At 46.5% G+C, this 27,938-nt stretch overlaps 2 protein-coding genes across 4 annotated transcripts in view; one reads left to right on the plus strand and one right to left on the minus strand.

Moving 5' to 3' along the window:
- The first annotated feature begins 1,119 nt into the window (after positions 1-1,119).
- rflna (refilin A) lies at positions 1,120-7,483 on the plus strand. The gene is made up of 4 exons (XM_030105728.1): positions 1,120-1,399; positions 1,499-1,873; positions 6,402-6,511; positions 7,024-7,483. Exons 2-4 carry the CDS (start codon positions 1,655-1,657, stop codon positions 7,355-7,357), a joined length of 663 nt encoding a protein of 220 aa, XP_029961588.1. The 5' UTR covers positions 1,120-1,399; positions 1,499-1,654; the 3' UTR covers positions 7,358-7,483.
- Positions 7,484-11,628: 4,145 nt separating this feature from the next.
- The window catches only part of ncor2 (nuclear receptor corepressor 2), a 93,510-nt gene continuing 77,200 nt past the window's right edge, over positions 11,629-27,938 (minus strand). The window contains exons 28-47 of one of the 3 annotated variants that reach the window (XM_030105442.1): positions 26,804-26,954; positions 26,566-26,715; positions 26,318-26,410; positions 25,621-25,835; positions 25,194-25,539; positions 24,770-24,973; positions 24,247-24,498; positions 22,422-22,574; positions 22,056-22,325; positions 21,752-21,932; positions 21,266-21,648; positions 20,767-20,769; positions 18,891-19,009; positions 18,471-18,640; positions 18,181-18,315; positions 16,609-16,736; positions 16,450-16,503; positions 15,732-15,914; positions 14,639-14,818; positions 11,629-14,560 (exon numbers count right to left, since the gene is read on the minus strand). In XM_030105442.1, the coding sequence (XP_029961302.1) occupies positions 14,355-14,560; positions 14,639-14,818; positions 15,732-15,914; positions 16,450-16,503; positions 16,609-16,736; positions 18,181-18,315; positions 18,471-18,640; positions 18,891-19,009; positions 20,767-20,769; positions 21,266-21,648; positions 21,752-21,932; positions 22,056-22,325; positions 22,422-22,574; positions 24,247-24,498; positions 24,770-24,973; positions 25,194-25,539; positions 25,621-25,835; positions 26,318-26,410; positions 26,566-26,715; positions 26,804-26,954 (3,576 nt within the window). In that variant the 3' untranslated portion in view covers positions 11,629-14,354. Of the gene's footprint in view, positions 14,561-14,638; positions 14,819-15,731; positions 15,915-16,437; positions 16,504-16,608; positions 16,737-18,180; positions 18,316-18,470; positions 18,641-18,890; positions 19,010-20,766; positions 20,770-21,265; positions 21,649-21,751; positions 21,933-22,055; positions 22,326-22,421; positions 22,575-24,246; positions 24,499-24,769; positions 24,974-25,193; positions 25,540-25,620; positions 25,836-26,317; positions 26,411-26,565; positions 26,716-26,803; positions 26,955-27,938 lie in introns of all 3 variants that reach the window. The other 2 variants (XM_030105441.1, XM_030105443.1) reach the window with 2 other exon arrangements.

Genomic DNA, 27,938 nt, shown 5'->3' on the forward strand with positions numbered 1-27,938 from the left:
GAGCTGAAAAGGAATCTCACAGCTCCAGGTATCTTTGACCAATCAGAAGAGCCCCTGAGGCTTTAACCGTGATTGGTCGAGGGGCGTTCGTCGCACGTTCTTGTGGGAGGGGCTTAACTTGCGTAAGGGCGTGATGTCAGAGAAAACAGGACAGGATTGGCTGTGCTGGGTTTCAAATCGCCATCTTGCTTTGGTAACCCTAAGCAAGATGGTGGAGATGCTGAATCCTGCCTACAGCACCTTTAAATAAAACATCTCCGTAAGAGTAGAACCGCGGCCTGCGGGCCGCCATCTTGGAATATTGCGTCATCATGGCGGAGCATGCGCAGAACGACCAGGAAAAAGTCGCGCCTAATTTACATGTAATTCTGCTTCCAAAGGATAAAAGTTCTATTTGGATTCAAACTTAATTCCGAACAAAGTTTTCAGGCGTTTACATGGTCAATGTAGAGCGGAATTAGGCCTAAATTGGAGAATAAAAAGTCCCATGTAAACGCTAAAGTGTCCTCGGAGATGCTGAATCCCGAGTTGCTCCAAACTGAGGTCATGAAGGCAGCTGATGAATGTGATTAACTGTGTAAAGACATTTGTGACTGTTATGAGTTTGGCAGGGATGACATGGGTGATGAGGGTAGAGTGTGTTTAAAGGATTTTTCAGTGGTGTCAACTGTAAAACTGCACTGATATTATTAAGAGGAAAGAAAACCCAAACCTGAAACTCAGAATAGATTACTAATTTCACCTTAAGGGTATTTCAGGTGTTTCTTTGATAAATATGAATAAAAATTACACTAATGATCCTGAAATGGTGTTGTTGTTTTGCACCATAGCAGTTGCTCTACTGGTTGCACAAAAGAGGTGAATGTTGAAGACAATAATAACCCCAGCAGGGGAACACGTCCAACATTATAACCATCTGCTAAAAGGCACATCAGCATTGTTGCAGCCAAACTGTACAGTGCAGCAGGAGAGGAGGACGCGCTCGCCCCTGTCGGCTGGACGTGGAAGTGATCCAGATCATGAGGGGCTGGACTGGATCCAGGTTCGAAAAAAAAAGCCTGGCAGGATCATTAAGAGGGAGCTCTCCGCTGCACAGAGCCGCACACACACTGTACACACAAACACACTCACACACACACACACACACGGTTCACACACACTGAGACTCGGAGCGGAGGCGCAGAGCAGCGCTCATCCAGATCGGTGCCAGACGCGCGGACCAGGGTTTGTTTTCTGGGTGACTTTTACTACGGTTCTGCTCAGTGGTTTGGTCGTAGAGATAGGAAATAACCTCACACTGAGGTGAAGTTTAAAGCTGTATGCAAGTGTGTCTCCTGTTCCTTGGCGGCATATTTTGGAGTATATTTCTGGGTCAAAGTGGACGCACCAGGACGCACAGGTACAGTGAAGTCAGAAGCGAGGTAAAGAGTGGGTCGATGTGACTCTGGAGCTCAGAATTCATTCCTAAATGCAGTTTTCCCGTGTTGTCCACTTGCAGGGCTCTTCTCCTCCTTCAGAGAGCTCCCCCAGGATTGTTTGCTGCGTGCGGACGCAGCCAGGAGCGCGCGGCGGCTCGGAGCGCTCCGACACCTACAGCCCGCCTGTGCCACTCCGTCACGAGGGTTTCTTCTTTTTTAAGTGAGCCATCCCAGAAATGGTGGGGCACCTACATTTACAAGCGATGGATGATAGCCTGAAAGGAAAGAACCGGGAAGGGCTGCTCGACAGCCCGGATTCGGGGCTGCCCCCCAGCCCCAGTCCGCCCTTCTGCTCCCTCTCCCCGGCTCTGATCGAGTCGCGCTCCGGCAGCTGCTCGACGCCCGTCGAAAGCCATCATGGATATTATAAAAAGGAAAGCAGAGAAGGCAAACTGGTAAGAAACAGAAAGCTGCATTTATGGTTTTATTTGACGCAAATTTGCGAGGTCTGTTTAGTGTCCAGAAAGTGACTTTGTGGAGTGAGTACAAAGATGTCGAATTAAAAACAAGAAGATCAAGTTTTAAAAGTTCTAATAGTGACGCTGCTGGGAGAGACGCAGGAAATCTGAAAGCATTTTAAGAGTTTGGGCAGAAACAGATCTCACATCAGCTCCCCTCACTCAACATCTGGAAGCTCTCTGTCTGCTCCTCTGTCCGGAATTCCTCAGTTGTAAACTTCTGATGTTGCCCTCCTGCTTCAGATGCTCCGAAAAATACTGTAAAAGTTCTGCTTTTTTATCTCCGGGGCATCTGTGGGACTCTTACTACACGGTGTCATTAAAGGTCAGCGAGTTGCTGGGCCCAGATGGGTTTCCAAACTGGGGTCCAGGGACTCCCAGGGGTCCTTTCCAAGATTCCAGGGGCTCCGGGCGAAATGACAGTCATATGAGTGCAGTCGCTTCGGTAGCATGTGTCCGAGTAAAGGTGTGTACACTGAGAAGGATGACAAGTGTGATCAGGTTTCCGTCTCTCCACTCCCGGTGATCTGTGAGGAATCTGCATGGGCGACTCTTGTGAAAAAGTTTGGATAAGGCTTACTCAGTGTCGAGAAACACCGTCAAGTTGGATTCAGTCGCCACTGTTGAGCCGCAGAGACTTTCAAACGTTTAAAAACATTAAAATGACTGCGACTGCTACATGTGTTTGAATGAATTAAATTGGTCATATATTAAACCAGCAGTGACCCTGTTCACCTTTGAGATTATGAAGTTCCAGCTGACCCGACTGAAGAAATACATTACCGGACTGATGTTTGACCAGATGTCGCAGATTGTATCTTGTATCCTGTTCGATCTTTAAACATTAACAGGAATAAGTAGCTTCAATCAGCAACTGTGTAAATAATACTTGTGCAAGTATTGTTCAGGTGATAAATAAATGATAAATCAAGAAGAGACACTTTCTGCAGTGAAGTGAAGCAAAATCAAAAGTCTTTGGCAACAGGTTTTATTTAGATCTCTTAGAAAATTTATCTCAGTTTTTGACTTACTGTGAATTCCTGGAAATCCTAAATTGTTCTTTCCATCAGATGCAGATCACTCATCTGGGGGAAAGACTTGCTGTGCAGACACTGAAAAGCACCTAAAGGGAAAATTAACCCTCATTAAGCTGAAGACAGTCGTGCACAAATAACACGATGGGAGCTGCTCCCCTGAAAATTAGAATTTAGGATAATTAAGGCATTTTTCTCATCTTTCAAAAGGCAGATGACACATCCTGCGTTGACCTGTCTGTCATACATGACAGATGATTGAGAATCATTTCCAGGTCGCTCCCAGCTTCAGAAGTCTCAGAGACGTGTCTGAGCAGGTCAGGGTGGTTTTTAAAGTGTCAGAAATGCAGCGCTGCATCCTGGGAGTTACGTGACATCGGTTTGCTGAGGCCTGCCGCAGAAACAGGGAGAGAGAGTGAGATCCTATAATCCCACGGAGGTTTGGATTAGGAGTCTTCTGCTTTGTGCTCTCCCCATAGAGGCTGTTCTGGTTTGGTACTCCGTCTTTGGGCCTTCGGTACTTGCAGAACGGGGGGAGGCGTGCATGTCTTTCCTCTTTGGAAATCTATTTTCGTGTTGTTTTTGTATGCCACCTAAGAACAAGCCTCCAGTGCTATTTGAGGTGCGGGGGGCTCGTTGAAGCGATTGCAGTCCCATTGCATAAGTTCTTGGTGACTATCTAATTCCTAAATTAAACACACATAAATGCTCAGACAGTCTGTCTTGGTGCAGATGCATGCATTGCACATGCAGGATAAGTATTCTTATACCTGCAGCCTTGTCAGTGCAGGAAGGATTCCAGGCACAGAAATATGCGTGTGGCCATGTAATAGTGAATATTTTGGGAGTGGATTAGGTGGTGTGCATGTCCGGTTGAAGGAGGCGGTTCAGCTGAAGGTGGATTAGGCAGAAGGACGGTCAGGAGGCAGATCTCACCGTGGGACACTGATGCGCCAGCAGTCACATCCATGCAAACAGGATATGAAGTCTAAGGCTTTGCGGCACCAGACAGCCGCTGCTTGGAATTCCCTGTTTGTGTTGGCGTTCCTCACAGCGGCTCCGCATTGTGCATTGTACATTGTGTGGCTTTTCTCAGCTGCAAGTCCGTTTCTTCTGGGCAGAAAAGTGCTTCCAGGGGGCGATTTATGCAGTGTGTGGAGGTGACCTCCCCTCCATTCACCAGTGTTTGCTTTGCAGACGTTTCCAGAGAAATACCTGGAATGCTCTCCATGCCAGAGCAGCAGAGGAAAGACAATCACATTCTCTGGGTCAAGAGTACCAGCAGCAGGAAAAGAAGCTGTAGCAGAACCTGCAGGGTTTTAAAAAAAAAAAAAGAAAATCTCGCAGCTGTGCTAGTGGAGTGCCCCCCCGTTGAGTCAGAATGTGGCGATGGTCGCAGGCCGTAGGTAAGACGAGCTTCACTCGGTGATCTGTGGCGCCCTTGGCCTGCTCTTGCTCGTCCCCTGTAAGTGGCATGTGCAGTCGGACCGCAGCATGTGACAGCCTTCCTGCTGTAACGTGAGAAGGACCCAAGTTTTGGCCGAGGGGCCAATTCAGGCTGGTCAGATACCTGCAGAGAAAACACTGTACAGTATCAGAGGTTCAGCCAGTGTGGAGGCAGGAACCTGTCAGTCCTGGTTTAAATGAAGCCTGTATGTCTGCAGTGTGTCAAAACTTCACACATCTGGCGCGTCCTCCTTGAGCAGAGCCTGTGAATGTTGTGTTTGATCTTGTTGAGGCTGTCTCTTTTGTTTTCGGTCCTTGGAGCAGCTGTGCCGGGTGGCCTGAGGTCAGCAGGAAGGATGGCACGGTGGGCATGTTCGCCTATTTCTAACAGGTTATTAATAAATTAAAAACAGAACCGGTGGATCAAACAGCTGTCAAAGTAATCATTAGATAAACTGGAGCGACAGAGTCCAACAGCAGGTCTGATCTCCTGCAGCTGCCGGCTTGTTTTGAACCGGTTCCTTTGTTATCAGTCCTAAAGATAGTCCCAGCTCAGCAGTCCCAAAGGGTTCCACCAAAAGCACCTTATTCCTGAGGATCAACTGAACAGACTCCTAGATAAATTCAGGAAGTTCGAGCTGGTTTTTGCCCTCATAGGGAGTACGAATAATCCCAGGTTACTGATTATACTGGTGTTATATATGTTACTATCACTACTAGTGTCTGTTATCGGAATTTAATTCAGTAAAAAAAGAAAGCAAAGATAAGCCAAAGGGTCAATTTAACTTCAGGTACTGTGAGGAGTTATTGCATGATGACAGACAGTGGGTTATTAAGATTTTAATGATGGGGATTTTAATCCAGGAGATCAAAATCAGAATGTAATTCTGATCAAGGAATCAGTGAAAAAGCGTGTTGCAGCTCCAGCTGGCAGTGCAAAATGGGTTACAATAGAAATATGTTGATAAAAATGATCAGAATTAACTCTTTAAAGTCACTGAAATATTCGGAATTTCAATATTTTAAGGTTTCTGAAGAGTATTTCAAGATCTGAGCTAAATCTGCGAATTCCAAAATCAGCTCAGTTGCTTTCAGTAATGGTTCTTGATTTAAAATAGTTTTATGGAAGCAAAAGGAGCAGGAAATGATTTTTACACTTGCTTTAAGGTGGATTGTGGGATCATTACAACTTGAGTGTTGAGTGTGTGTTTTGTTTTGTTTCGGTGTATTTGCTGGTGTTGCGAGGTTGTTATTCTTCAACCAGACATGAGGGACACACTTCCTTTACTTTAAATACCATGAAGATGTTGTGTTGCTTGACGGGAAAGAAGGAAAGAGGAAAACAGAGAGTGTTTGAAACTGCTGCTCAAACTGGACCTCTGACCTTTTCTCGAAGGCGGCCAGACAAAACAGAAAATCCTTCACTATCACCTCGTTAACATTTTCAAACAGCCTCATCTTCCCTCCGCCGGGGAACCGGCAGCTCTGCTTTCTGCAAATGAATTTCTGTAATGTCTGTAAGTCTATTTCAGTCCACACACACTCACACACACACACACACACGCACGCATGCAGGCGATGTCTGGGTCACGCGTCTCTAACCGGCCTGATCCACAGTGAAAGATTGTGAGTGAGAGATTTACCCCCAACACTTCATTTGGCCGCCGTAATTATCCGAATTCGAATGGACGCGTTGCCTCGACAGCTGTGATTCCTGTTGGACTCTTCGTCCTGCCAGTGGCCAGAGAGGAGGCTGCAGGATGTGTTTTCCTGGAGAGGGTGGGGACGGCAGTGTTTTTAATTTGGGCTGCAGGCTCTGGTGAAACAACCACCCCCCCTCCCACCCAGCCATGCTGGGATCTTTTTTTTTTTTTTTTTTTTGAAACTGAAATTCCTTAAATGGACACGTTGGCAGGCTGCTTAAAACCGATCCAGCAGTTTGTGGGCGTTTAAGTGAGACTGTTGTTGTGTTTCTCCGTGCACAGCTGCCCTACCTGCTGCTCAACTCCACGGGAAGCGACCCCAAGACGCGCATGTACCCCGTGTTCTTCGGAGAGAGCATCGAGGTCGACCCCAAACCGGAGAAGGAGATCAAGTAAGATCGTTATGGCTCGGTTCACTACATCCCACCCAGTGATCACAGGCTGAACCTGGGAGGTGAAACATCCGGCTCGCGGGGCATAATCGGGCCGTTACGGTGTGGAAATCATAAAGACATCAGCTTAACGATTCGTCAGAAGTGTTGCTCTTTGCTCAGGGAGGGTTTTAGAAGAGGAGGGGGCAACACGGAGAAAACAGTGACGGCTTATTGCCAGCATGAGCGTCAAAGCCACTTTGAGTGGGAAAATGACTGAAAACATGACAGAAATCCTCTTGTTTTGAGAAGCGACAAGTGTTTGCAAGCTTCAGTATGAAGAGAAACACTGTGGAAAAGAGGATTTGAGGTTTTTCAGACTTTAACTAGCTGCATGAAGCCCTTAGGAGTGATTCTAGAAGTCTTTCACTGCTTTTTACAACTGATGAAATATAAGAAAGCTTGATTTTACTCTCTGGGATCGTTGTTTTCAAATGCGACCTCTGATCTAAAAGACGTTCTCTTCCCTTCAGGTGCAACTCTGAGGTCAAGTACGACTCCGACAAGCATTACCAGGACCGGGTTTTCTGCTTGCCCGTCCCCACGCCGACGTCCTTCAGCGAGACGGTGGTGGCGGTGAGGAACTGCACCTGGAGGAGCTACAAGAGCCAGGTGTACCTGGAGCCGCGGCAGAGGCCCGTCAGCTACCAGAGCACCACCATCATCTACCCCAAGCACGCCAAGAACACTTACCGCACCACGCTCAACTACAACGCCACGGGGTCCCGCCGCTGGTTCGTCTCCACGGTGCAGCTGGAGTCCAGCGAGGACACGAGTCCCTGCATCATCTACACCGAGGACCTGTAGAGTCCAGACCGCAGGGCTCGCTGCTCGTCCGCCCTTTGGTTTGCTTTCTTTTGTTCGCTTGTTTTGAGGACGATGAACTCCACGCTGAAAGGGAAACACTTAAAGTTAATGCCTGGAGCTCCGAAAAACTCTCTTTGTCTTTAATGGCCGTTGAGGAAACTCTGGGAGCCGTTCGGTGACCTTTGACCCGAGTGTATTTAGATTTTCTACTGTTGCAGTCGTCGATAAAGGGTGTTTTGTTTTTTTTTTAAAGCTGCAGCTCAGCAGTTTATGTCTTATTTAATGCAAACGCTGACAGATTGGTTGCCTTCGCTCTCCGTCACCTCGGCGATCGAACCGCTCACGTCTGTATCGACGAGCAAAGTCAGCACGGCGCGAGCGGTGGAGTGCCAGCCAAAAAAAATTATTAAAAAGTACAAAAAAAACTAGACAAACCAATGCAAAGCTTTCTAAATGTGGCTTTATTGCACTTGTTTTCTTGAGTTCCCGGTCCTCTCAGAGGACTCGGGGTTGCAGCGGAGGATTTTCAGTACTGCGTCTGAAAAAAATTGGACCAAAGATAGTTTGAACATTTTAACCTCACACACACACACACACACACACACACACACACACACACACACACACACACACACACACAAAGGTTCAGTCAGCCGATTGACGAGTTTGAAAAGACAGATCATGAGATGACAGGAGGGGAAAAATGCACTAAAAATTGAGGAAATATTCATCTTGAACCAGCAGATTCTCCCTTTTGAGCTTTATGCCACTGACTTCGTGCAGAGCCTTCCAGTGAAGACAAACGCCATCAAACCCCGTGGAATGTCTTAACAAGTAAAGACTTTCATTACGTGAGCAATAAAATAAAGCAGATGTGAACACGAGGCAGCAGAAGCACTATTTCTAGCATGGTGTTTCACAAAGGCAGACAGCAAATCAAACCTGAACAGGATTTAACTGATTTAACATTTATTTAAAGTCTGAAAGTCTAAATAGTGTGTGGCCGTTTATTTTACCTTCACAGTGTGTATAAATACACTTAAAACAGCAGCTGAAAAGCACCAAACCCCCTCTGTGATGATGATGTACAGCTGATGTGTGTAGATTATTGAATGAGGCAAATATCGAAACTTCAAACCCTTACCTCAAACATTTTCTTCCGTATTCATTTTATCTCGTTGCAGATGTGTTTTTCTGATTTTCGGTTGAGGTCTTGTTGTGTTTCTTCGACTAAGGAGAGTCGAAGAGGAGAGGCGGTGCATCGTAGGAGAGGTGACGAGGGAGGGAGAGGAGGCAGCGATGAAAAGAGCAGGAAAGGATGATCTGCTCTTTAAGGAAAAAGTAAATATATCCATGAGTAAAAGAGCGTTTGGTATAAAACGGTGAAGTTTCTGGGAAGATGTTGGAGTTTGGTGACGTGTTGAAGGTCTGTGAGATGTGAGAGAACGAGGAGAGAAAGTGAACGGACGTCCGGTTTTGATCTTTACTTCTCTTTTTTTTTTTTTTTACCTTGGCGGGTTTCATGTGAGATACTTTTGTGTTTTCTAACACTTGATTTTGTTACTGTAAAATATTTTCCTGTTGTATATGTGGCATCGAGGCACTTCATAATTCTCTTTATATTTTTGTACGTCAATTGTTGTTCCTGTTCTGATCGAAGAAAATAATTTAAAAAGATGTATATCCTCACTGAATAAGAATAAAAAAACAATTCCCAAACCCTAATTTGGATGTTTCCACATTTCTTTGATTTGCATTTTTTTGTGTGTGCGTGCTTCTAATTTCGTTACTGGTATTTCAGTAATATATACAGACCCATGTGCAGAATATGGATGAATCATGGAGTCAGATCGCTGCAGTGGTTTGCACTGTTGCCTCACAGTTAGAAAATCCCAGGTTTGAGTCCTTCCAGAGCTTAGAGTGTGATTCTCCCTGTGCACGTGAGAAAATAATCTGACTCCTCCTCAGTTCAAACAGATGTGTTGGAGGCTATTTGGCATGATTGGGTGTGTGACTGGGTGTGTGTCTGTCTCTCTGTTTGCCCAGTGATGAACCTGTGATGGAGGTAAACAATAAGCTCACAAATTTGAAAATAAAATGGATGCATTATTAAAACACTGTTAATGGCCAAAGGTCAGTTGTATGATAGTAGTGTTGATCAACAAACTACAAGCTATTCAACTCTAACTATACAGGGTCATGAAAGTTAAATCCCCCGTCATCCATTTAGTATGCAAAAAAAAAAAGATAGAAATATGATATATATTAAATACAGTGCTTCAGAAAACACATCCTCAGCAAAAAAGAAAAAAGAAAAAAAAGGAAGCTTGACACTTCTCACAACGTGAGAAGAGCAGAAAAGTAAACAGTGGCCTGGTTCGACAGTCTCACCTTCTGCATTCGCCGCAGCACCGACTGTAAATTCAGGAGCCACTCGTCTTGTATGTATATCCTTCTCAGGCCTTAAATATCAGACTGAAACTAAAATAACAGCGGCTCCTGCAGCCAGCTGGGCTTTTGGACGGGAGCCTCGGGGCCTCCACGGCAGCTCGCTTCATTCAGCGCCTCATCCGTCTCTCTCCTGTGTCGGATAAGGCCGAGGTGCCTCCTGACGGGCCCCGGCCTCAGCTTCACACTCACCCAGGACTCATTTTTCACAGCCGCTTCTCTCTGTGGGAATAAATCCAGGCTGCTAAAATTTGAGGGTAAAACAACAGGCCCAAGGTGAGAAAATCTGAGAAAATTATGCGATACGTTGTGCTGAAGTAAAAGCTTCAGCTTGAGAGATATCGCCAATAAAACCGGAGGCTTGAACTTTAACTCAGCAACTTTGTGAAGACTGAGGCCGGGAGTGGAACTTCACACTCTCTCTCTTCCACAGAAAGATTCACACACACACTCACACACATCACATCATTCATGACACACTATGGATATTTTTGGCCACTGGGGGCGCTAAAGACCAAACACCTTTACCAAGCGTCTGTTTTACTGAGATAAAACTTGTTTTTGAGATTGAGATTGAGATTGAGATGTCAAGTAGAAAGTTGCATTAAATGTGCATAATGAGTCCAAAGTGAAAGTTCTATAAATATGGATGGAAGCTGTATTTAAAACAACAGATGACTGACTGTGACAGCGATTTTTGCAAACTTGAATATTTATATAATGAATGTAAAACTGCCAAAAAGGAAACGGACTCCGGTCACTTCATCCCAGCGTAACCTTGACAGGCTCATGAGAGTGATGTGAGAGGGCAACATCGTAGACACGCAGCGTCCGACCTTCACAGGAGGCAGACGACGGTGCAGCAGATCACACCGCCCAGCAAACACAGCAACGTCACTGATCAACCTATCAGATCACTAGATCAAATGATACAGAACACACAGCAGGCTTAAAACCATGATACTCGCGCTGTTCGTCTACAGCGCTAACCCACTGCATCACTGTGACGCTTTCAGTCATTGTTCCAAAGCAAGAAGAGATCTTTAAAAGTCACCAAGACACAAGGCCCGGGGGAGTTTAGAGTCACCAGTAAAAGCATTGAGGGACAAGACCGGCGTACCTGAGGCACTGCCTCAGGCACTGCCTCAGGCACTGTGCGAACGAGCAAACTACTCAGGAGCTTCTTCTTCCCATGAGACAACACCACTGACATGTATCACAGAGAAAACAGAAAAAGGCCACAAGAAGAAAAAAAAAAACACTTTAAAACTCAACCTGATCGACTGAAGTAAAATGAAATTCCCTTAAAAAGGTTTCTTGTTTTTCAAAAGGAGTTTGTTCCTTCCAAAGTGGTTTAATGCTTCATGTGGAACTGTTGGGTTTTGATCCTTAAATGTGCCTACAAATGACTGTGTTGTACTTGGTACTATATGAGAAAAAGCTGAATTAAATAGAATGGTGAGCTGTTGAGAGATATTAACATTAAAAGCTTAATTTAATAAGCAAATATGATGCATTTTTTGCATTTATATAAGAAAAAACGTTGCTGTAAAACTGATACATTGTTGCCAAGTCGCAAGTCAGGAAAGTTTTAAATGACGTCACCATATAATTTGCATAGGTGCTCATTTGCATATCTAGGTCAAATTAGCTGACGTCACTTAAAAATTGATACATTGTTTCAACTCGTCAGGAAAGTGGGCTTTCAGGAAACTAATGTAATGTCAAACCTATGCCTGCGGCGCCCCCTTCTGGAGCTTCACCTTCATTACATCAAAATTTGTTTCCAGCATAAACCAATGAAGAGACTCTGAGACGATGAATGGCAATAAGCTTTTTATTTAAACATTAAGGCAGTGTCTTTTTTTGTTTTTCATTTTTACACTGCTATCCACAAAGCTTGCTGGTGGGCATGTAGAATTTTAACCATGTGAATATTTCTTTTTTTTTTTGTAATACCAACCTTGAAGCAAGCCACATAAATATTTACATCTCTTCAGTTGTATATACAATCCTTGCTATTATACAGTGGGTTATAATAAAAAAAAAAAATATGCACAAAATGGTTGAACAATGTATATGTATATGTCAATCCCCTCCCAAACCAACACTGGACAGTCCAGGGAACGCATCAGCAATCAGGTTTTGTCCTTTAAGGTGTGAATGATTCATTTGATTTCTAATAAAACGCAGACAAAAACAGCGACAAGAAAGTAAAAGGGATGCAAGTTAAAATTCCTTTCATACCTTTTTAAAAACACGTTAGTTATCAGTGTAGGGAACAGCTGGATATGGCTTAGTCTATTGAGCATCACATTCTTCAATTTAATCCGTGGATCAATGATATGAATAGAGCGCCTGGCTGTGTTTTCGCCTCGTCTTGATCAAACTATAAACCTTCCCGGAAACATGGCTGAGATGAGTTTTCTGCAGGTGAGGCATCGCACCGTCACGATCAGGTAGGGTGAAGGAGGGAGAGGAGGTAGTCCTATAACAGTCACGCTCGTGTTGTGAGGATCTGCTTAAAAAACAAAACAAAAAGCCAAAGCAGAGATGGAGGTGAGTGCTTCTGAACCATCGACTGCGGCCTCGGACCAGCTCCTCTGCACTGATGGACAGAGAGGCCGAACGTGACGCTGCGGAGTCGTTTCACTCCGGAGGTGTGGTGAAGTACACTTGGAGTCGTACGTGAAAAGCTGTGCTGCCGAGCGGCCTCGACAGGTTCTGCTTGGTTTATTGGATCTGATGAGTGAAACCGTTGAAAGCTAAGGCAGTGATGGATTTGGAAGAAAACACACATGCGCACAAAAAAAACAAAAAAAGGACGTTTCTTTTTGTTGTTTTAGCCTTCCCTGTATGGACAGTATAAACCCAGGCAAGGGGGGCAAAAAAAGGAAAAAAAAAATTGTGCGTCACTTGGTAACTTCAGTACTGTATATGTAAAATAAATGGCACTTAACACTAGGAATATCTCATAACTGTACAAAATCTGCCTCGGTGTGGAGTCTCTTGCAGGCAGTAAAAGGTCAGAGGTCAGGCTGTCACAACAGCTCCTAGACTGGGTTCGGACGGGCGAGCCGGAGGCGCCGCCGCGGACCCGGGGTCAGAGAAAGATGGCTTTTTGTTGTCACCTCTTTAATGCGAGAAAAACTCCGAGCGATGCGGTGGAATTTACCTTTTCAGCAGTTTCGCGGTCGGTCTGCAACCTGCTCCAAGCGGCTTCAAGTTGTCCTTCACCAAAAAATGTGATTGTCGCTTTGAGTGTGGGCGCGCAAAACAATAAAAGGCGGCAAGACCAAAACAAAAAGAGAAGGGTGTTGAAAGGACACCTCCACAGAGAGCCGTTCTCTCACTGCTCTTCAGGACTTTTCTTTTTTTTTTTTTCCTTTTCTCACCAGCCCCAGGAAACACCGATTCTCCAAGATGCTGTTGTGAACTGACTGACAACTAAGTGCTTAATATTCAAAAACTGCTTCAACAAACACAGACATGGTTAATATAAAAACAGTGAGAAAGTGTCACTTGTCTCAGTGCCATCCATCTGGCAGATCACTTCCCCTCGTGTCAGCAGGCCCCCCAAAATATACCATGACATCAGCATTGAACAGCATGTTTACCCTGTAAACCAATGATATGACCCCCACCCCCCACCCCCTCCCACCCCCCAGCATAACAATCTCTGCCCAACAGGTTCTTGTCCCGAGCCCCCCATAAAAGATACATCATTGCAAAAAAGAGACAACAAAATGACACCATTAAAAGTTCACCATCAAAAATGTACTAAAGGTCTGAGCTCACCAAACACAGGACTGGACTGACAGAATTTAAAGGAGGAAAACAAAGCCAAAAATAAAAGACAAAAAAAAAAAAAGAAACTAAAATGAGGAAGAAAGAAAAAAAACAAACAAAAGGATGTTCTTGAGTCTCCTCCTGTCGCCCTCGCCGTGTTTTCTTTGTAGTGGTAAGCAGCGCACAGGCCCGACATACCCGGAGTTCACCCAGAAGAAACACCGCGGGGGGCCTCGCTGGGCGGGGCTGTCGCTCGCAGGTGGGTGGGGGTTTATCCGTCACCGGAGCGGCGGGCTCCATCTCGACCTCAGAGTCCCTGCCACACCGCTGTGAGCACGCCGGACCGGATAGGTGCAGGTCAACGCGTCTATCGATAAGGCCAGTGAGGAAAAAGTAGCTTTTAAAAAAAGTGATTTGTCCTTTAGAGTAGTCCTGAAGTGAATGCATAACACGTGAGCGCAAACACAGACACACACACACGGTGGGGTGCGCGTGCACGGGGAGCGGCAGCGTGTGTCTTCGTCTCTGCTCCCGGTGCGGTAAAGGACGCAATCCGTTCTCGTCGGCTGATGAGGGAAATGCAGGTTGGAATGATGTGTGTCGGTCTGCAGACGCCTCAGCAGGGTAAATCTGAGTGTGTGTGTATATATATGTGTGTGTGTGTGTGTGTGTGTGTGTGTGTGTGTGTGTGTGTGGCTGCAGCATCACGGAGGCGGTTGACTGTGGCGGGTCCTGTTGTCGTGCGGCGTTGTGTTTCCGGTCACTCGCTGTCAGACAGCGTCTCGTACTGAGACATGAGCAGAGGCTTGGGCTCCTCCTCCCAGGACCGGCCCTGCCCGGGTCCGGGTCCGGACCCCGGGCCCTGCTGGCCCCCCTGCTGCCCGGAGGACGGGGAGTGAGCCGACACCGTGCCGCTGGGGAAACGCATGATCAGCGGGTTGCACGGGAAGGGAGTCGGCGTCGAACCTGCAAGAGGCGGAGCGAGGGAAAGGTTAAAGGACGATCCGCGGCCGCTCGGCCAATCGCACGGCGGCGGCTCCGCACCTGCAGAGAGAGGCCGGTCCTCCCACACGCGGTTGGTGAGAGGAGTCCGTCTGTTGCAGTCTCCTTCTGAGTGGACTGAGGACACAGAGGACGGCCGCTCGCCCCCGGACAGGCCCGGCCCGGGGGACTTGGCCTTGCGCCCGTTGGAGCGTCCGCTGCCCTTTAAGGACTTTGCCCCACCTGTAAACAGAAGAGGGTGATGAAAACCCACAGCGCCCCACAAGATCTGAGCTTGTTGCATAGCAAAACAACAAAATGACTAAATCAAAACAACTGCTAAAGGTTTCAAATGACCGTACTGGCCCAAAAATGAACGGCTTAATTTCAAGTAGAGCCGGTTGTCTGTCGCTGCTATTACCTGCTGTTGATATCTTTATTTAAACAAAAGAAAATTAACATCGGCAAATGAAAACTTGTTCAACATTCAGTTTGAAAACTGAAAAACCTCGTCTCGTCTCACTGCTTTGTTCCAAAGGTTTTCTGTGGCTGCCACACAAGGAAATGTGTTGTAATTTGTTTTTCTTCCAAGACAGTCAATCTGGACTCATCGCCCTCCTAACCATGTCTATTTGCAGTTTTTACTGTGCGTCACAACAAATGGTGTTATTTTATGTAACCCGACAAACTGCAGGCTTCTTAGAGGAGAACTTCACAGAAGGTCACCTCCACACACGGACCGATGATTGCTTGTGTAAATAACTTTATGTATGAGTCCTCTGTGGCTTTCTGGCGAGAAATGATTGCAATGTGTAAACAGAAATTTTACCGATGGGCATCTCTGATCACTGACGACCAGAAAACATTCACTGCCAATACCAGAGAGCCCAAGTGTGCCCAAGCACAATTAGAAGGATATGACATTGTAGCTAAATCTATCAATATTTACATTTAACTTAGAAGCTTATGAATAACTGGAAATAAAAGGCATCAATTAGATTTGCACAAAGATTATAAACACGTAGAAGTTGCAGTTTGGGGAAAATGTCACATCAACTGAAGGAAAATCTCAGCTCTCAATATTGCATTTAAAGAAACAGAATCAGTGTTAAGTAGCTGGATCAGATGAAGCTGATCAGTTGACGGGAGGCGGCACCTTGCGAGAAAGAGTCGTCGCCACGTCCATCAGCAGAATTCATGGAGTTGGCAGCGTTCGAAGGAGAGCGCTCCTCCGACTGGTCGTCGTATTTGCCCATTAAAGCCTTCCTGATAATGGCCTCCAGGCCGATCGAGTTACCCGGAGCCTCGGGAACAGGGTGGTTGCGGACGCTCACGGGTCCTGTGGGTGAGAGAATGGCAATCAGATGCAATAAGCTAACAAAATATCACAAAAACCATGTAAGACGAGCTTCAGATGAGGGGAAAACACACATCCAAACTTTCGGCTTCGGAATATGAGATCAAAGAAAACACGGAGAGAGCAGAAAAGCCTGAATAATAAATCTGAGTCAGTGGCGAACATACGGGCTGGCAGTGACTTAAGGACGCCTACATGAGTCACTTCAGTGGTAAAAGGACTCCACTACTCAGTTTCAGGATTTCAGCAGTCTCATATCACTTCAGTTAGTCACATCTCTGCATGAGGAGCTGTTCTCGATTTAGTTTCTTGTCCTACGGATCAAACCAAGCTTGGAATGGAACCTGAGCGGTACTTATTTACGTCAAACCAGCAGATATCATGCAGACAGCAGTGGTTCTGCCAGGGAGGAGCTAACGTGTTTTGGACGCTGGAACTTGAAGCGCATCTTGTTTTGTCTCAGAAATAAAAGGTAAAATAAATGATCATGGGAGTTTTTCAATACCTATGTGGTTACCTGCAGTCGTAGACGCTGGCATATTGAAGATTTCGGTTCCTGGCTGACCAGCATCTGAACATGAGAACATTGTTTTTAGTCTCATTAAGTCATTAAAAGACAGGCGGAGTTCTGGTGTGTTCTGCTCGTTTTCTGGCGCTGTCTGGAAGTGGAACTCACTGAAATCCACGGTCTTCTTCCTGATCATCTCCTCCTTCTGTGTCCTGACGATGGCCGAGGTGCTCTCGGTGAGCTTGCTGAAGAAGGAAGGAGGCTGGGAGGTGTTGGGGGGAGAACGGGAGCCCATCCTGCAAGGAGGCACAGCGGCAACTTATCAGCACAGACACACAACCATCACACTGCGAGGTTTGATTTGGATCAATGGTTAACTCTTTATATGGCACTATGTGGACAGCGTCAAACTCAATGAAACATTTTAAGTTTCTTTTTCTTGTTGACGGAGTTCATGCATTATTCAGTACTGTGTAACACATCACTGCCCTACAGATGTTAAATCAAAGCATCCATCAGGTGAAATATGCACTATGTGGGAATACGGCGTGCTTCTTTCATTACATGAAATGTGTAAAGCAGAAATGTTTCGCTGTCACTGATGCAAACTGTAAAAGTCCTAATCAAGCTTCCACTATTGTCTTTTTTTTTTACTTTTTTTTAATGTTTTGTGATTTTTGTTAAGAGGACGTCACCACATCAGGCTGATAAATATTTGCAGGCAAAGTTTAAGATTAAGTCTTAACATTAAATACACCGTCACAAACACCGTCCAAGCACCCACTCCTGCAGATCGAGGTTGTAACATTCAAGGCATTCCTCCTACTTTAAGTAAACCTCAGGCCTCGGATCCGGTGGCCCCTCCGGGTATTTAAGTTCCACCGCATGCACCAAGCTGAATAATAAACTGTTGATTTATCTGTTTTATTTCAGCCACGTGTTTTTTTTTTAATTAATGTTTGCCTGGCAAGCAACAACTGTCTAGTAAACACAGTTTCATTGACTCCCACCCTTGAGAAAACAGTTGCAACACTCACAACAAACACTTTGGCTACAAAAACGGCCTCAACACTGATACGGAGCAGAGATGCAACCGTGTACGTCGTGTCTCAAGATTACGTCTGTGAAAGTGACTGATGGAACAAATATCCAGCAGTAACTGGGTGGATCTGAGCAGAAACGGGAAATAGTCACAGTTTCCAAAACAAGACTAAAGAAGACACAGGCCTGTGACAGCTCCCGTATCGCGGCGAGAATGAATCCAGTGTTTCACAACTGGGACAGAAACTTAATTTCTCCGCATGGATCTGAAGTTTTGGATGCTGAGAAGGAAACAGCAGCCAATGGTGTAACATTCCCAGAGAGCGAGAGAGACAGAGAGAGAGAGAGAGGGAGCTGGCAGTGTCATCCCTGACAAAACAAGCCCACACTCTCACAGTGGCAACCATTGACCACCACTTCCTGTCTGACTGCCCCTGTGTTTTGTCTCCACTCCTCGGACTCTTGTACGTTTTAGCTGCCTCAGCAACTCCCCAAGAGGAAGCCAGAAGCCCCAAGAGGGCAAACCGTTGGATGTTGTGTTAGCTACACAAATAAATGACATGATTAAGGCCAGACTTTGTTTAAATAATGGAAAATATTGATTCACTTCGTGTGGCCAGCTTGACTTGATTTCAATGCGATTGCTTTGAATTGGCTCAATAATAATAATAAAAATAATAATAAGGCTGAAGGCTTCACCCTTGCTCCCCCTGCTCGCTGGAGTAGGACGACCCTCCCTGGATGTCGTTCTCGGAGTTGGCTCCAGCAGGAGACACCGGTTCAATGCCATCATTTGAAAGACTGACGGGTGAGGTCTTGGACTGGAGGGGAGAGCTGGAGAGAACGCAGAAGAAAAACAACATCAGCTACCTGCTGATCTCGAATGAGTTGCACCAACAAAAAAAAATACATAAGACTTGTCGGCTCATAAGACATATCCGAGTCTTTGCTGAAGCAGGATGGTGATCACCTGCACATCCGGTTCTTACCGGTCTCGGTTTCGCTCCACCTCTGAATAGCGGGACCCCTGGACAGACTCCTGTGAAGTGGGTGGGGGCTGGGAGGCACTGGGCGGACGGGTCAAGTCCAGGACAGGCGAGCCGTGGTAGCTCTGCTGTTGCTGCTGGCTCTGCCTGGTGTAGTCTTTAGTTATCACCTCCTGTTGGTGAAAAGACTCCTTTACGTCAGACATTACACAACAGCGTGTGGCACACATACAAATCCCTCAACCAATATTTGAGGGTTTCACTTCACTGCATCTTTTTTTTTTTTTTTTTGTGGCATTCTTTATTTCACATTAGCTTATTTTGTGACTTACACTGACAACATAACACCACTGTGACAAGAAAATCTCTTGATATCGGGTTAACTGAGCTGGACATTTGCAGTGCAATGCCGAGTGCGCTTACGCTGATGTGCTGGGCCAAGGTGACCACCCTTTGGCTGCCTTTGACGCAGGGGGATGGGGGCTGTTGGCCTGGAGACAGTCGCTCTTCAGACGGAGGGCGGTACAGACCATGTGGCTGAGCTGAGAGTCGCATCCAAGGAACACACACGCACACACACGCACGCACAGATGGAGGGAGAAAAAAAATCCCATCCACACAGGTAAAAATTAATTCAGCTTTCCAGTTTGAGGTGACACAATATTAAAAAAAAATATATATATATATAAAATGCCCTGAGGAAAGCATGCAGTTCTCAGACATGTTTGTTCATCCATCAACACTTAAAGTGGATGTTCAATCTGACACGTTTCATGATGCATCTGTGCATGAAAGCTCAAAGGGCAAGCATTTCCTACAGAAACGCTCCGTATGTGCATGTAAATATGGCCGAGTGTCTGCGAGACAAGCTACGGCAGATCTCTTCTTCATTCTAATTTGTACTTTACATACAGACCTCCCAGGATGAGCTCTGACCAGAAATGATGCTATATTAGACTGGCTTCGCTTCACTGACTCATAAATTGGGAAGTTAAAAAGTCCTGTAGCGCCTCGCAGAAGACCGCATTAGGATGTTAGGACTACGGAGACCTGAATGAAGACGATCCTCTTCATACTGTCAGCCTACTAAAGCAGTCTGTCTGCAGACTGACTAAAAGTCCATTTCCAGCCTTTTTTCCCTTGTGTCATGTCTCACTATGTGTTCTATTACACAACTCTTGCACTGCAGTACATGTGAAAAGAGGATGATGTAAGATGAGAGAGAGTGTGTGTGTGTGTGTGTGTGTGTGTGTGTGTGTGTGTGTGTGTGTGGTGGGGGGAAGGATTAACTGTATGAGCGCTCCGAGAGGACTAGTCCCCCCCGGGGTTTCAGGAGACAAGATGCTGCGGTTTTTGCTGTTAACTAGCAACGACATAACAGACTGTGGGTTCCTCTCTGACGCGCGTGACATCGGCCTGCAGTCTACAGTGAGGTGATAACCCACGTAATCTGTTCAAAGGAGCACGCTTCCTGTTTACTACTGTATGTTCGAGCACATCAGCTCACATTTAAACTCGGCATGCGGATGTCACTTGGCCTGAAGCCTCCCTACCATATACAGATGAGAGACATTGCTCTACCAGAAGAAATCAACAGAACAAAAATCACATTCCACATGACAAACCCCCAGAGGCTTGATTGAGAGAAATGTGTTGAGCGTTTGGCGTGTGTGAAGAACGAAAACAAAGAGGAGGAATAAAAACCAAACGAAAACAAATCTGCATAGATTACAGTGAGCCATAAACAGGAACATGCGGAGATTTGGAGGGCCAGAAGCTGTAGTACCCCCCCTCCCCCTGGATGGCTGAACGTCTCCTCAGTCTTTGACACTTTCATTCCCCATTTCTCCTTTGCAGCTCTGGTTCACTCTGGGACCCCAGGGAGTGACTATGTTGGCTGCTAAAGCTCTTCATTAAGTTAAAAACACACACACAAACGCACGCACACACACAAAAAAACAACCATTGGACCAATTTTCCTTCTTATTTTGCCATCTGAGTTACATGCGGTCATTGCAGGGGGAAAAAAAAAAAGGAAAAGTATCCCAGCACAATGTGTTTCAAATAGGACTCTTACTGGAAACATTGCCTCATCAGAGATGCAGGACAGAAGCACAGCCACTGCATTCATAAAGTCCACGTGTGTGAATTATGCCCACTTGCATGTGGTAAAATATTCTGTGTAAGTAAGCAGCCGAATGGGAGGGAGGAGGGGTGCCACATGTTCAATTCAAGTCACGTCGGCTACGAAAAAGAAATGAAGATAAGCAGCAAAGGATGCTTTGCCTTAATGTCCCACCAGCTATCTTAAAGGACACCTAGGATCTTGTTAATGGAAAATGTCATTATTGGCCAGTTGATCTATTAATGACACATTAAGCTGCACCATAAGTTGCAGATATTAATTTTGAATCAGCCAGTCAAGGTCCAATTTGGACAGGCCAGTTGTTACTGTTTTCCACAGGGCACCCTTGGTGATCTTTAAGTTTGTAAAGAAAAAAAAAAAAAAAACTAATAATAAAACGGGAAAAAAGCAAAATTATAGCATTGAAATAAATTTAAAAAAAAATGTAAATGAATTGGGCTGATTTGAAAATGCCAATCACCACAGCGTGCAATAGGCCACAGACTGACGGGGGAAGGTCTGGGTGATGAGGGGGACCCTGGGATCCAGAGCGTCTTACCATCAGTGGCGCTGCTGCCAACAAGCGAGCCCGTCTCTGGCATCCCCGTTTCACAAGAAATTTGATGCATAATTATCGCGTTTATGAAGTTGGCCGCAGTCATGGTGGTCTTACCGAGTGCTCGGAGCTCTTGTTCCTGAATGGACATCGGTTTGTTTTGAGTCTTTTCCCTACTAGGTGTGCCGCTTTCTCCACGGCCAGGAGGGTTCTCCGACTGGGGAGGCAGCAGGTGTGGGGGACGGCTTGTAGCCGAGGGATAAGAACCTGTGTATGGTCCTCCCGGGCTGGGGCTGGACAGCTTCTGCTCAGATTTACTGGACGAGCCGTGCTGCTCCTGCACATGCTTCGGTAGACTTCCCCTGCTTTTGCCTCCATCGCGGCTCTGCTCTTTGGCCACGCTGGAGTCCATGGCAGGCGGGTAGCCCTCGGGAGCCACACCTGTCCTGAGGAGGTGTCCAGGGTAACCTTGGTATCGGGACGACCCAGGGGTCATGGACCTGGCAGGGCAAATCAAACGGTGAAATGAACACTCATGATCTCGTGGATGATTTCATAAAAAAAGTGCGTGTATTTCGAAAGCAGAGCTAGAAGTCAGTTTACCGTAACACGGATGATCCAGCGTGTTCGCTGATGGACAGGCTTTTGCCCCCAGTGTTGTGCAGCACACTCGGCCTCTGCTGCACGTTCTCCTGCGTCCGCGGTGAGACTGGGGAGTGCTGGTGGCCGTATGGCTGCGAGGCTGGTCTCACACTGCTGCTGCTCGCCAAGCTGTGCTCTGTACCTGAGAGGCACAAACGAAAAATGCTTATTCCCGCCTCTCTGCGGCCAGCATCCAACTTTACGGCTGCTGTGTGACTTTTGCAGACAAAAATGATTAAAAAGACAGAAACAGTCTCTTCCACACCTGGTCTCCAGATGGGCGCGTGCTCCACATTTCCCAGAGATCCGCCCTTCTCCCTGTCACGCTCTCGGTCTCTGTCTCTCTCTCTATCACGGTCCCTTTCCCTTTCGCGGTCTCGCTCTCGCTCTCTCTCCCGGTCCCGCTCGCGCTCTCTCTCCCGCTCCCGCTCTCTGTCTCTCTCCCGCTCCCTCTCCCTGTCACGTTCGCGGTCTCTTTCGCGCTCGCGCTCCGAGGATGACGTGCCTTGCATCTTGTTTATGTGAGACGAGCCAACTGTAAACAAAAACAAAAAGGAAACCTCATGAAAACAGAGACGGGGTGATGCATTCAATCTGCTGCTGGCTTCGCTTGTGCGAGCCGAGGCCGTACCGGGAGAGATGGGGGAGGTGGTGTAAGGCCTGCCGGGGAAGGTGGCGCTCGTCCCGGGGATGTAGGTGATGCGGTCCATTGGGGAGCCGGCTGCCCCTGCAGAGGGAGGGACCAGGACAGGTAAGTGTGGCACCTGAGAAAGATCGATGATTCCTGGGGGACAGAGAGAAAGAAGAGTCAACATCAACCCAACGCCTGGTCTGAATGAGGCAGCTGCTGGGAACAAAGAAATACTGGCTCATATCAGGAGACTTCATTTTACTCCAAAAGCAAACTGTCTCTTAGAGGTGAAGTGCACGGGTTAGGCTTTAAGAGGTGGAATGTCATGACAACAAAAACACTGTCGCTAACATGCAATCACTCACTAACACAAAATGAAGGGCACGATGGATTAACACAAACAAATGGGAACAAGGGAGTGGATGATGGATGAATGGATGAATACAACGTGAAAAAAAAAAATAAAAAAATGAGAGATTACCTGCATAAACTCTGCTTTAACGTGTGTTTCAAGGCAAAGCCACTGATGATTTATGCAAGACGTGTTCCTGTGAATACTTTGCTGATATATGTGTGTTCATTGGATTACAGTGGGAACCAAACTGACGTTAAACGCTTTTACACTACAAGTCCTGATGCCCAGATCAGATTCACTGCCTAAATCCCATCTTTCTAACCATGCAGTTACACTTATTTTATCAAGTGACCCATATTTGTTTCGCGCGATTACATTTTCCTACAACATCAGAAAAATCTAGCATGCGTACTTGGTAGTGTTTACAAACTTGAGGCTATTTCTGAACCAAGCACTAACTGTGAAGCGATGGATGATGACATGTGTTTGATGCTAACGTTGCGACACATGAGAAGCTCTCCAAACACTGCCAGGATTTTTAGGTGGGGAAGGAGGAAAAGGTCCATGATTGCATCTTGTGCAAAATCTGCAATTATTCCCTCTCCTCACAAAAGAGTGAGAAGTGATTTCACCTCTTCTGACTGATCAGATAGCCTCAATTCTTCTCATTTATTTACTATGTACTCAATAATCAACAAAATTAGGCAGAAGGTCGCCGATTTGGATGGCGTTACAGACGCAATGTGAAGAAAATCTAATAAGCCTGGCTGCATGGCGGTCACACTGGCGCGTATCTGATTTTATTCCACATATGAATGAGGCCTGTATCCAATCTCAAAATATCTGAGTACGTCTTTTTCCTGCTTACACTGTCCAAAAGGAGATCCTATCTGTGCCACTTCAGAGCAAAAAAAAAAGAAAAAAAAAATTGGAATTGGGTCACCTTACACTGACAGTGGGAAAGCAGCCTAACGGCTCCCTCATCGACGTCACAATACAACGTTTCACTGCAACAGTGTGTGTATTCGTCTCTCTCTCTCCAACGAATGAATGATGTAAGCCACAACTTCAAGTATGCACAAAGTAAATACTCCAGAGAGTAATAACTGCTCAAAAAGTGCCTCATTACTGTTACTTCGCTGCTGCCGGATACGGCGGGCTAACTGCCTGTAATAATCACATCACTACGGATGCATTATCCAGCCGATGTGCAACATGAAACACATGGTCAAGTCGGCTAGAAACAGCCTGCACTTCGTACTGCAGCATACAGGTGCTTCTCTTATTGAATAAAATCTAGGCAACGTAAACCCAGCTGTCGCTCCCTCACGGTAAGTGCTCTTAGCCAGCTCCGCCTGGAGGTGTAGCACACTTGACAGCTCCCAAAGCCAATGTGTACAAAAAAAAAAAAACGGTGATACATCTGAGTGAAAAGGAGCGCTGCGGACACTCGAAGACCGTTGGCCTTACCGCGGGGGGCTGCGGTGTAGGGCAGAGGGAGGGGCTGGTCTCGTGGAGTCAGACCCCTCAGCAGGTCGGAGCGCTGGGCCGCCATGGCGGCCGCCGCGGGCCACTGGTGCATCTGCTGAGAGGTGATGTAGTCGTTGAGCAGCGTCTGGCGATTCTCCAGGGCTGCCGTGTCTGGAAAACCACGGATGAGGTAGGGGTAGGGATGAGGGTACGCTGGGTTGGGGGCGAGGTGGCGAGGCAAGTAGTAGGCAGCTGCGGGGGGCAAGAAACAGACATCTGTGAAATATCTGACGAATGAAACAAAGTGAATAAAGTTACTGTAGCTTCAAAATATCTATTTTGTCTTTGAAGGAATTTCTTCTTTCTTCAGAAATGCTTTTTTATTAGGAAAAGGAGGAAACACCTGAGATAGATAAAACGTATGTTCATTCAGATATGAAGTGATGAAACAAATGGGTGGAGAGTAAAAATTTGAAAGCTTTTGATTCTTGTTTTAAATAAACTTGCGGCTGTCCTCCTGTACCTGGATCAATGGGGATGCCACGGGGCAGTGCTGCAGGATCGAAGGCTAACGGGATCTGCCGGTAGACGTCTGAGGCCCCGAGACCCTGCAGCAGGCGCTCATACGCCTGCGGATCTGTGACACCCGACAGCGGTGATTTGGTGGCGCTCATCTCTCTGGGGGTCGGCGTGGCTTTACGTTCCTGAGGCGGATTCTTGCTGGGACCTGGAAAAAGGAGGAGGAAAACGAATCAGCTGTGCAGACGGTGAGGGATGAAGGATTTCTGTTGAATTATTTGTAACAATGACAAAGACAGATGGATGTGCAACTTTTAAACTACATTCTTTAAAACCTATTGATCCGACTCGGGCTCACATCCCCGCTCACAGACACCAGCATTCATTCACAACATTCAGCTAACAACACATTCTGGAGATGTCCTCACCCTCGTGCTGCCTTTGGCTTGCCTCCCTGGACAGCGGGGAGCCGCGATGCGAGGGACCGGGGTAAGGAGTCCTTAAGGCGCCTTTGTCATCGTAGCCCACCGGACTGTGGTGGGCTTTGCCTCCCTGCTCGGACCCCAGCGTGAGCGGCGAGGAGCGAGCTATGGGGCTCGCCGTACTGACCACCGCACTGGGCCGGCCTTTAGGGGCCTCTTCATACCGACCCCTCTCTGCTCGCATGTCCATGTGGGAGGGTGCGTTGTGGTAGGAACGTGGAGAGCTGGCAATGATGGAGCGGACGTCGTGACGTTTGGCTGAACCGGGCGGCTCCTGTTTCATGGATGATCCCTGCAGAGAGGCACAACGATGAGGCCTTCAGTGGAATCAGGAGCTCAATCGCCTCTACATCGGTTAGAGGTATGGGTTTACCTGTGTGATGATGCCCTCCTTAGCAGGCTGTCTGAGCTCCTCCCTGGGAATTAAGTGGATGGAGCGTCCAGCCTCCTTCACTGTGGGCACGATGGCCTCTCTGCCCTTCATCGGGTCGGAGTGTGAACCGGGCCGACGAGGCGGAGAGTTCTCTCTTTTCATCTGCTTCGCTTCCCGCAGGTAACCATCCTGAGGGTCCAAATGACGAGGAATGCCTGAAATCAAAAGAAAGCATTATCACTGTTCCTCGTCCAACAAGATCACTGGTTTCCTTTCTAGCCAGGAGGATAGAAGCAGACAGAAAAAAAGGAAACAGAGCTTCACATGGGATTATATCAGTTCAGCAGAAACACCAGGGGTTTTAAGACCTGCTTCATCTGCAATCATCTCCAGGCAAGATGATACAAGATGCTAATTCCACTTAAGTTCTGTCAGATAAATATAAAAATCAACATGGAAGTCCTGCTGCCAGTGGGTGACTTCTGATAAGACAATCTGTTTCTTGAGAAGAACAAAGGCTGCTTTGGTCTGTGATCAGCTCAGAAGTGAGCACACAGAGCATGCACTTTCACACAAACGGCCAGTACAATTAACACACACACATGCATGAGGGATTCAGAAAGTCTTCTCTCAGGATCAAACGGAAGTTATGTTTGAATGGGTAAACGATAGAGGGAAATGCGTAGATTTGTCTTACCTTGTGAAATGGAGCCACGGATGTGATGGGCATCTTTGTAGTGTGTGTGATGCGGGCTGTCTCTGTCGTGTGGCATGGCTCGACCGATCAGACCTGAGGATGAGAAGCGACACTTGAGCAAAACGCTTCATCAAACATCGAAGGTCAGTGTCTTTTGAGAAGTTTCCAGTGGAAGCAGATATGTGGGGAAAAAAAAAAAAAAAAAAGAAGAAGTCAAGTTTCAAACACAGTGGCTGGATGTCTCTTGCCTTCACAGTTGGCAGCAGACAGCGAGTCCCTCATGGGCAGTCCTCGAGAAATGCCCCCCTCCATGACGTCGTATGGACGCTTCAGGCCGAGCATGTCTCCCGCCTGTCCTGGGCCTCGGCTGTCGTCTTTGGGCGTCTGAGACGTCGGGCCTGCAGATGACGCAGGGGTTTCTCAGCGTTTTGATGAAAACGACTAACATCTAATAATAGGTGTAGAGAAAAACTGAACAATACTCACGGTCGTATGTGAGGATGTTCCCGATGAGGCCCTCAAAGAGCACGTTTCCTGTGGACAGGGCCTCATCGCGCTCCCGCTCAGTTCGGCTGGCGCTGTCCTCTGTGATTAGACGTGTTATGGTTCCCTTATATAGCAGATCGGCTGGCGTCCCCTGTGGTGTTGAGAGGAGAAATGAGACCTGCACTTTGTCACCGCAGAGTGCAGCCGCAGCTGTCCTCAATAAAAAGTCAAGTCTGATTTTGTGATTTTGACAACAGATTAGAGCGGTGAGATGGCCTCCGCTCCCAGACGGCTCGGTTAACAAGCCCGCTTTTTCACTCGCACTGAACCATTTCCAGATTGTCACCAAAAAATAAAAATAAAAAAAATACTCTGTCCTCAGTTTTCTTGCCAGTTCAAACTATGCAAGGACATGTTAAGCATGCTTGTCATTTTTACTGTAAGATCAATAAATTAAATTAGTAAATTTCAAGGCAGATGTGCTTCCTGACATAACACGAGATAGTGGAGGTTCGGGATCTACAGTGGTGACCTGTCTGCACTTGGATTTGAACCAGCAAGCTTTGCTAACCTCTGCTCCACCACCGCTCTTTGTTGCAACACTGCTGTTTCGCAAAATAAACAGTACATCTGTTTATTTCCTTTTTAAACTGTGCCACAAATGATAGAAGCACAAATCTGTTGGTAGAGCAGAGGAGTCGAGTGCACGGCCTTTCAATGGTTAATAAAACATGTAACCAGAGAAATCTTTTCCACTTTTTATGGTGCATTTAAATCCAAAGAAGAAATACAATAAAGAGTCCAACTACTAGTGACATGACGACAAGAGGTTATATCATGGATGCTAAATCGTTCTGACAAAGAAAGGTCATTATTGAGTTACTGTACAGATCAATAACAATCTCGATTGAAAACAGTTCCACTACAGTTGTTGTGAATGATTGGGAACTCTGCTCTTCTTTTCAGGGTTGTTCAAATCTATGCGATGCAGTAGACGGAGCGGCAGCACAGCAGACGTTGTTATATACCGTATTGAATTCATGTAATTGTTTTCAAAGCAGAAAACGTCTTTGCAACAAGGCTGACATATAAGAGGAAAGCAAAACACTCAAACGCTCAGCTTGGAAATACAAAG

Source organism: Salarias fasciatus, chromosome 12 (genome assembly GCF_902148845.1).
Source record: "Salarias fasciatus chromosome 12, fSalaFa1.1, whole genome shotgun sequence".
NCBI classification, from domain to species: Eukaryota; Metazoa; Chordata; class Actinopteri; order Blenniiformes; family Blenniidae; genus Salarias; species Salarias fasciatus.

Excerpts from the sequence above, each read along its gene's own strand:
- rflna (XM_030105728.1), top strand. The coding sequence starts at position 1,655 with ATGGTGGGGCACCTACATTTACAAGCGATGGATGATAGCCTGAAAGGA. Across the intron at positions 1,874-6,401 it reads AAAGCAGAGAAGGCAAACTG|CTGCCCTACCTGCTGCTCAA; the intron begins GTAAGAAACAGA and ends CTCCGTGCACAG. Across the intron at positions 6,512-7,023 it reads AAACCGGAGAAGGAGATCAA|GTGCAACTCTGAGGTCAAGT; the intron begins GTAAGATCGTTA and ends TCTTCCCTTCAG.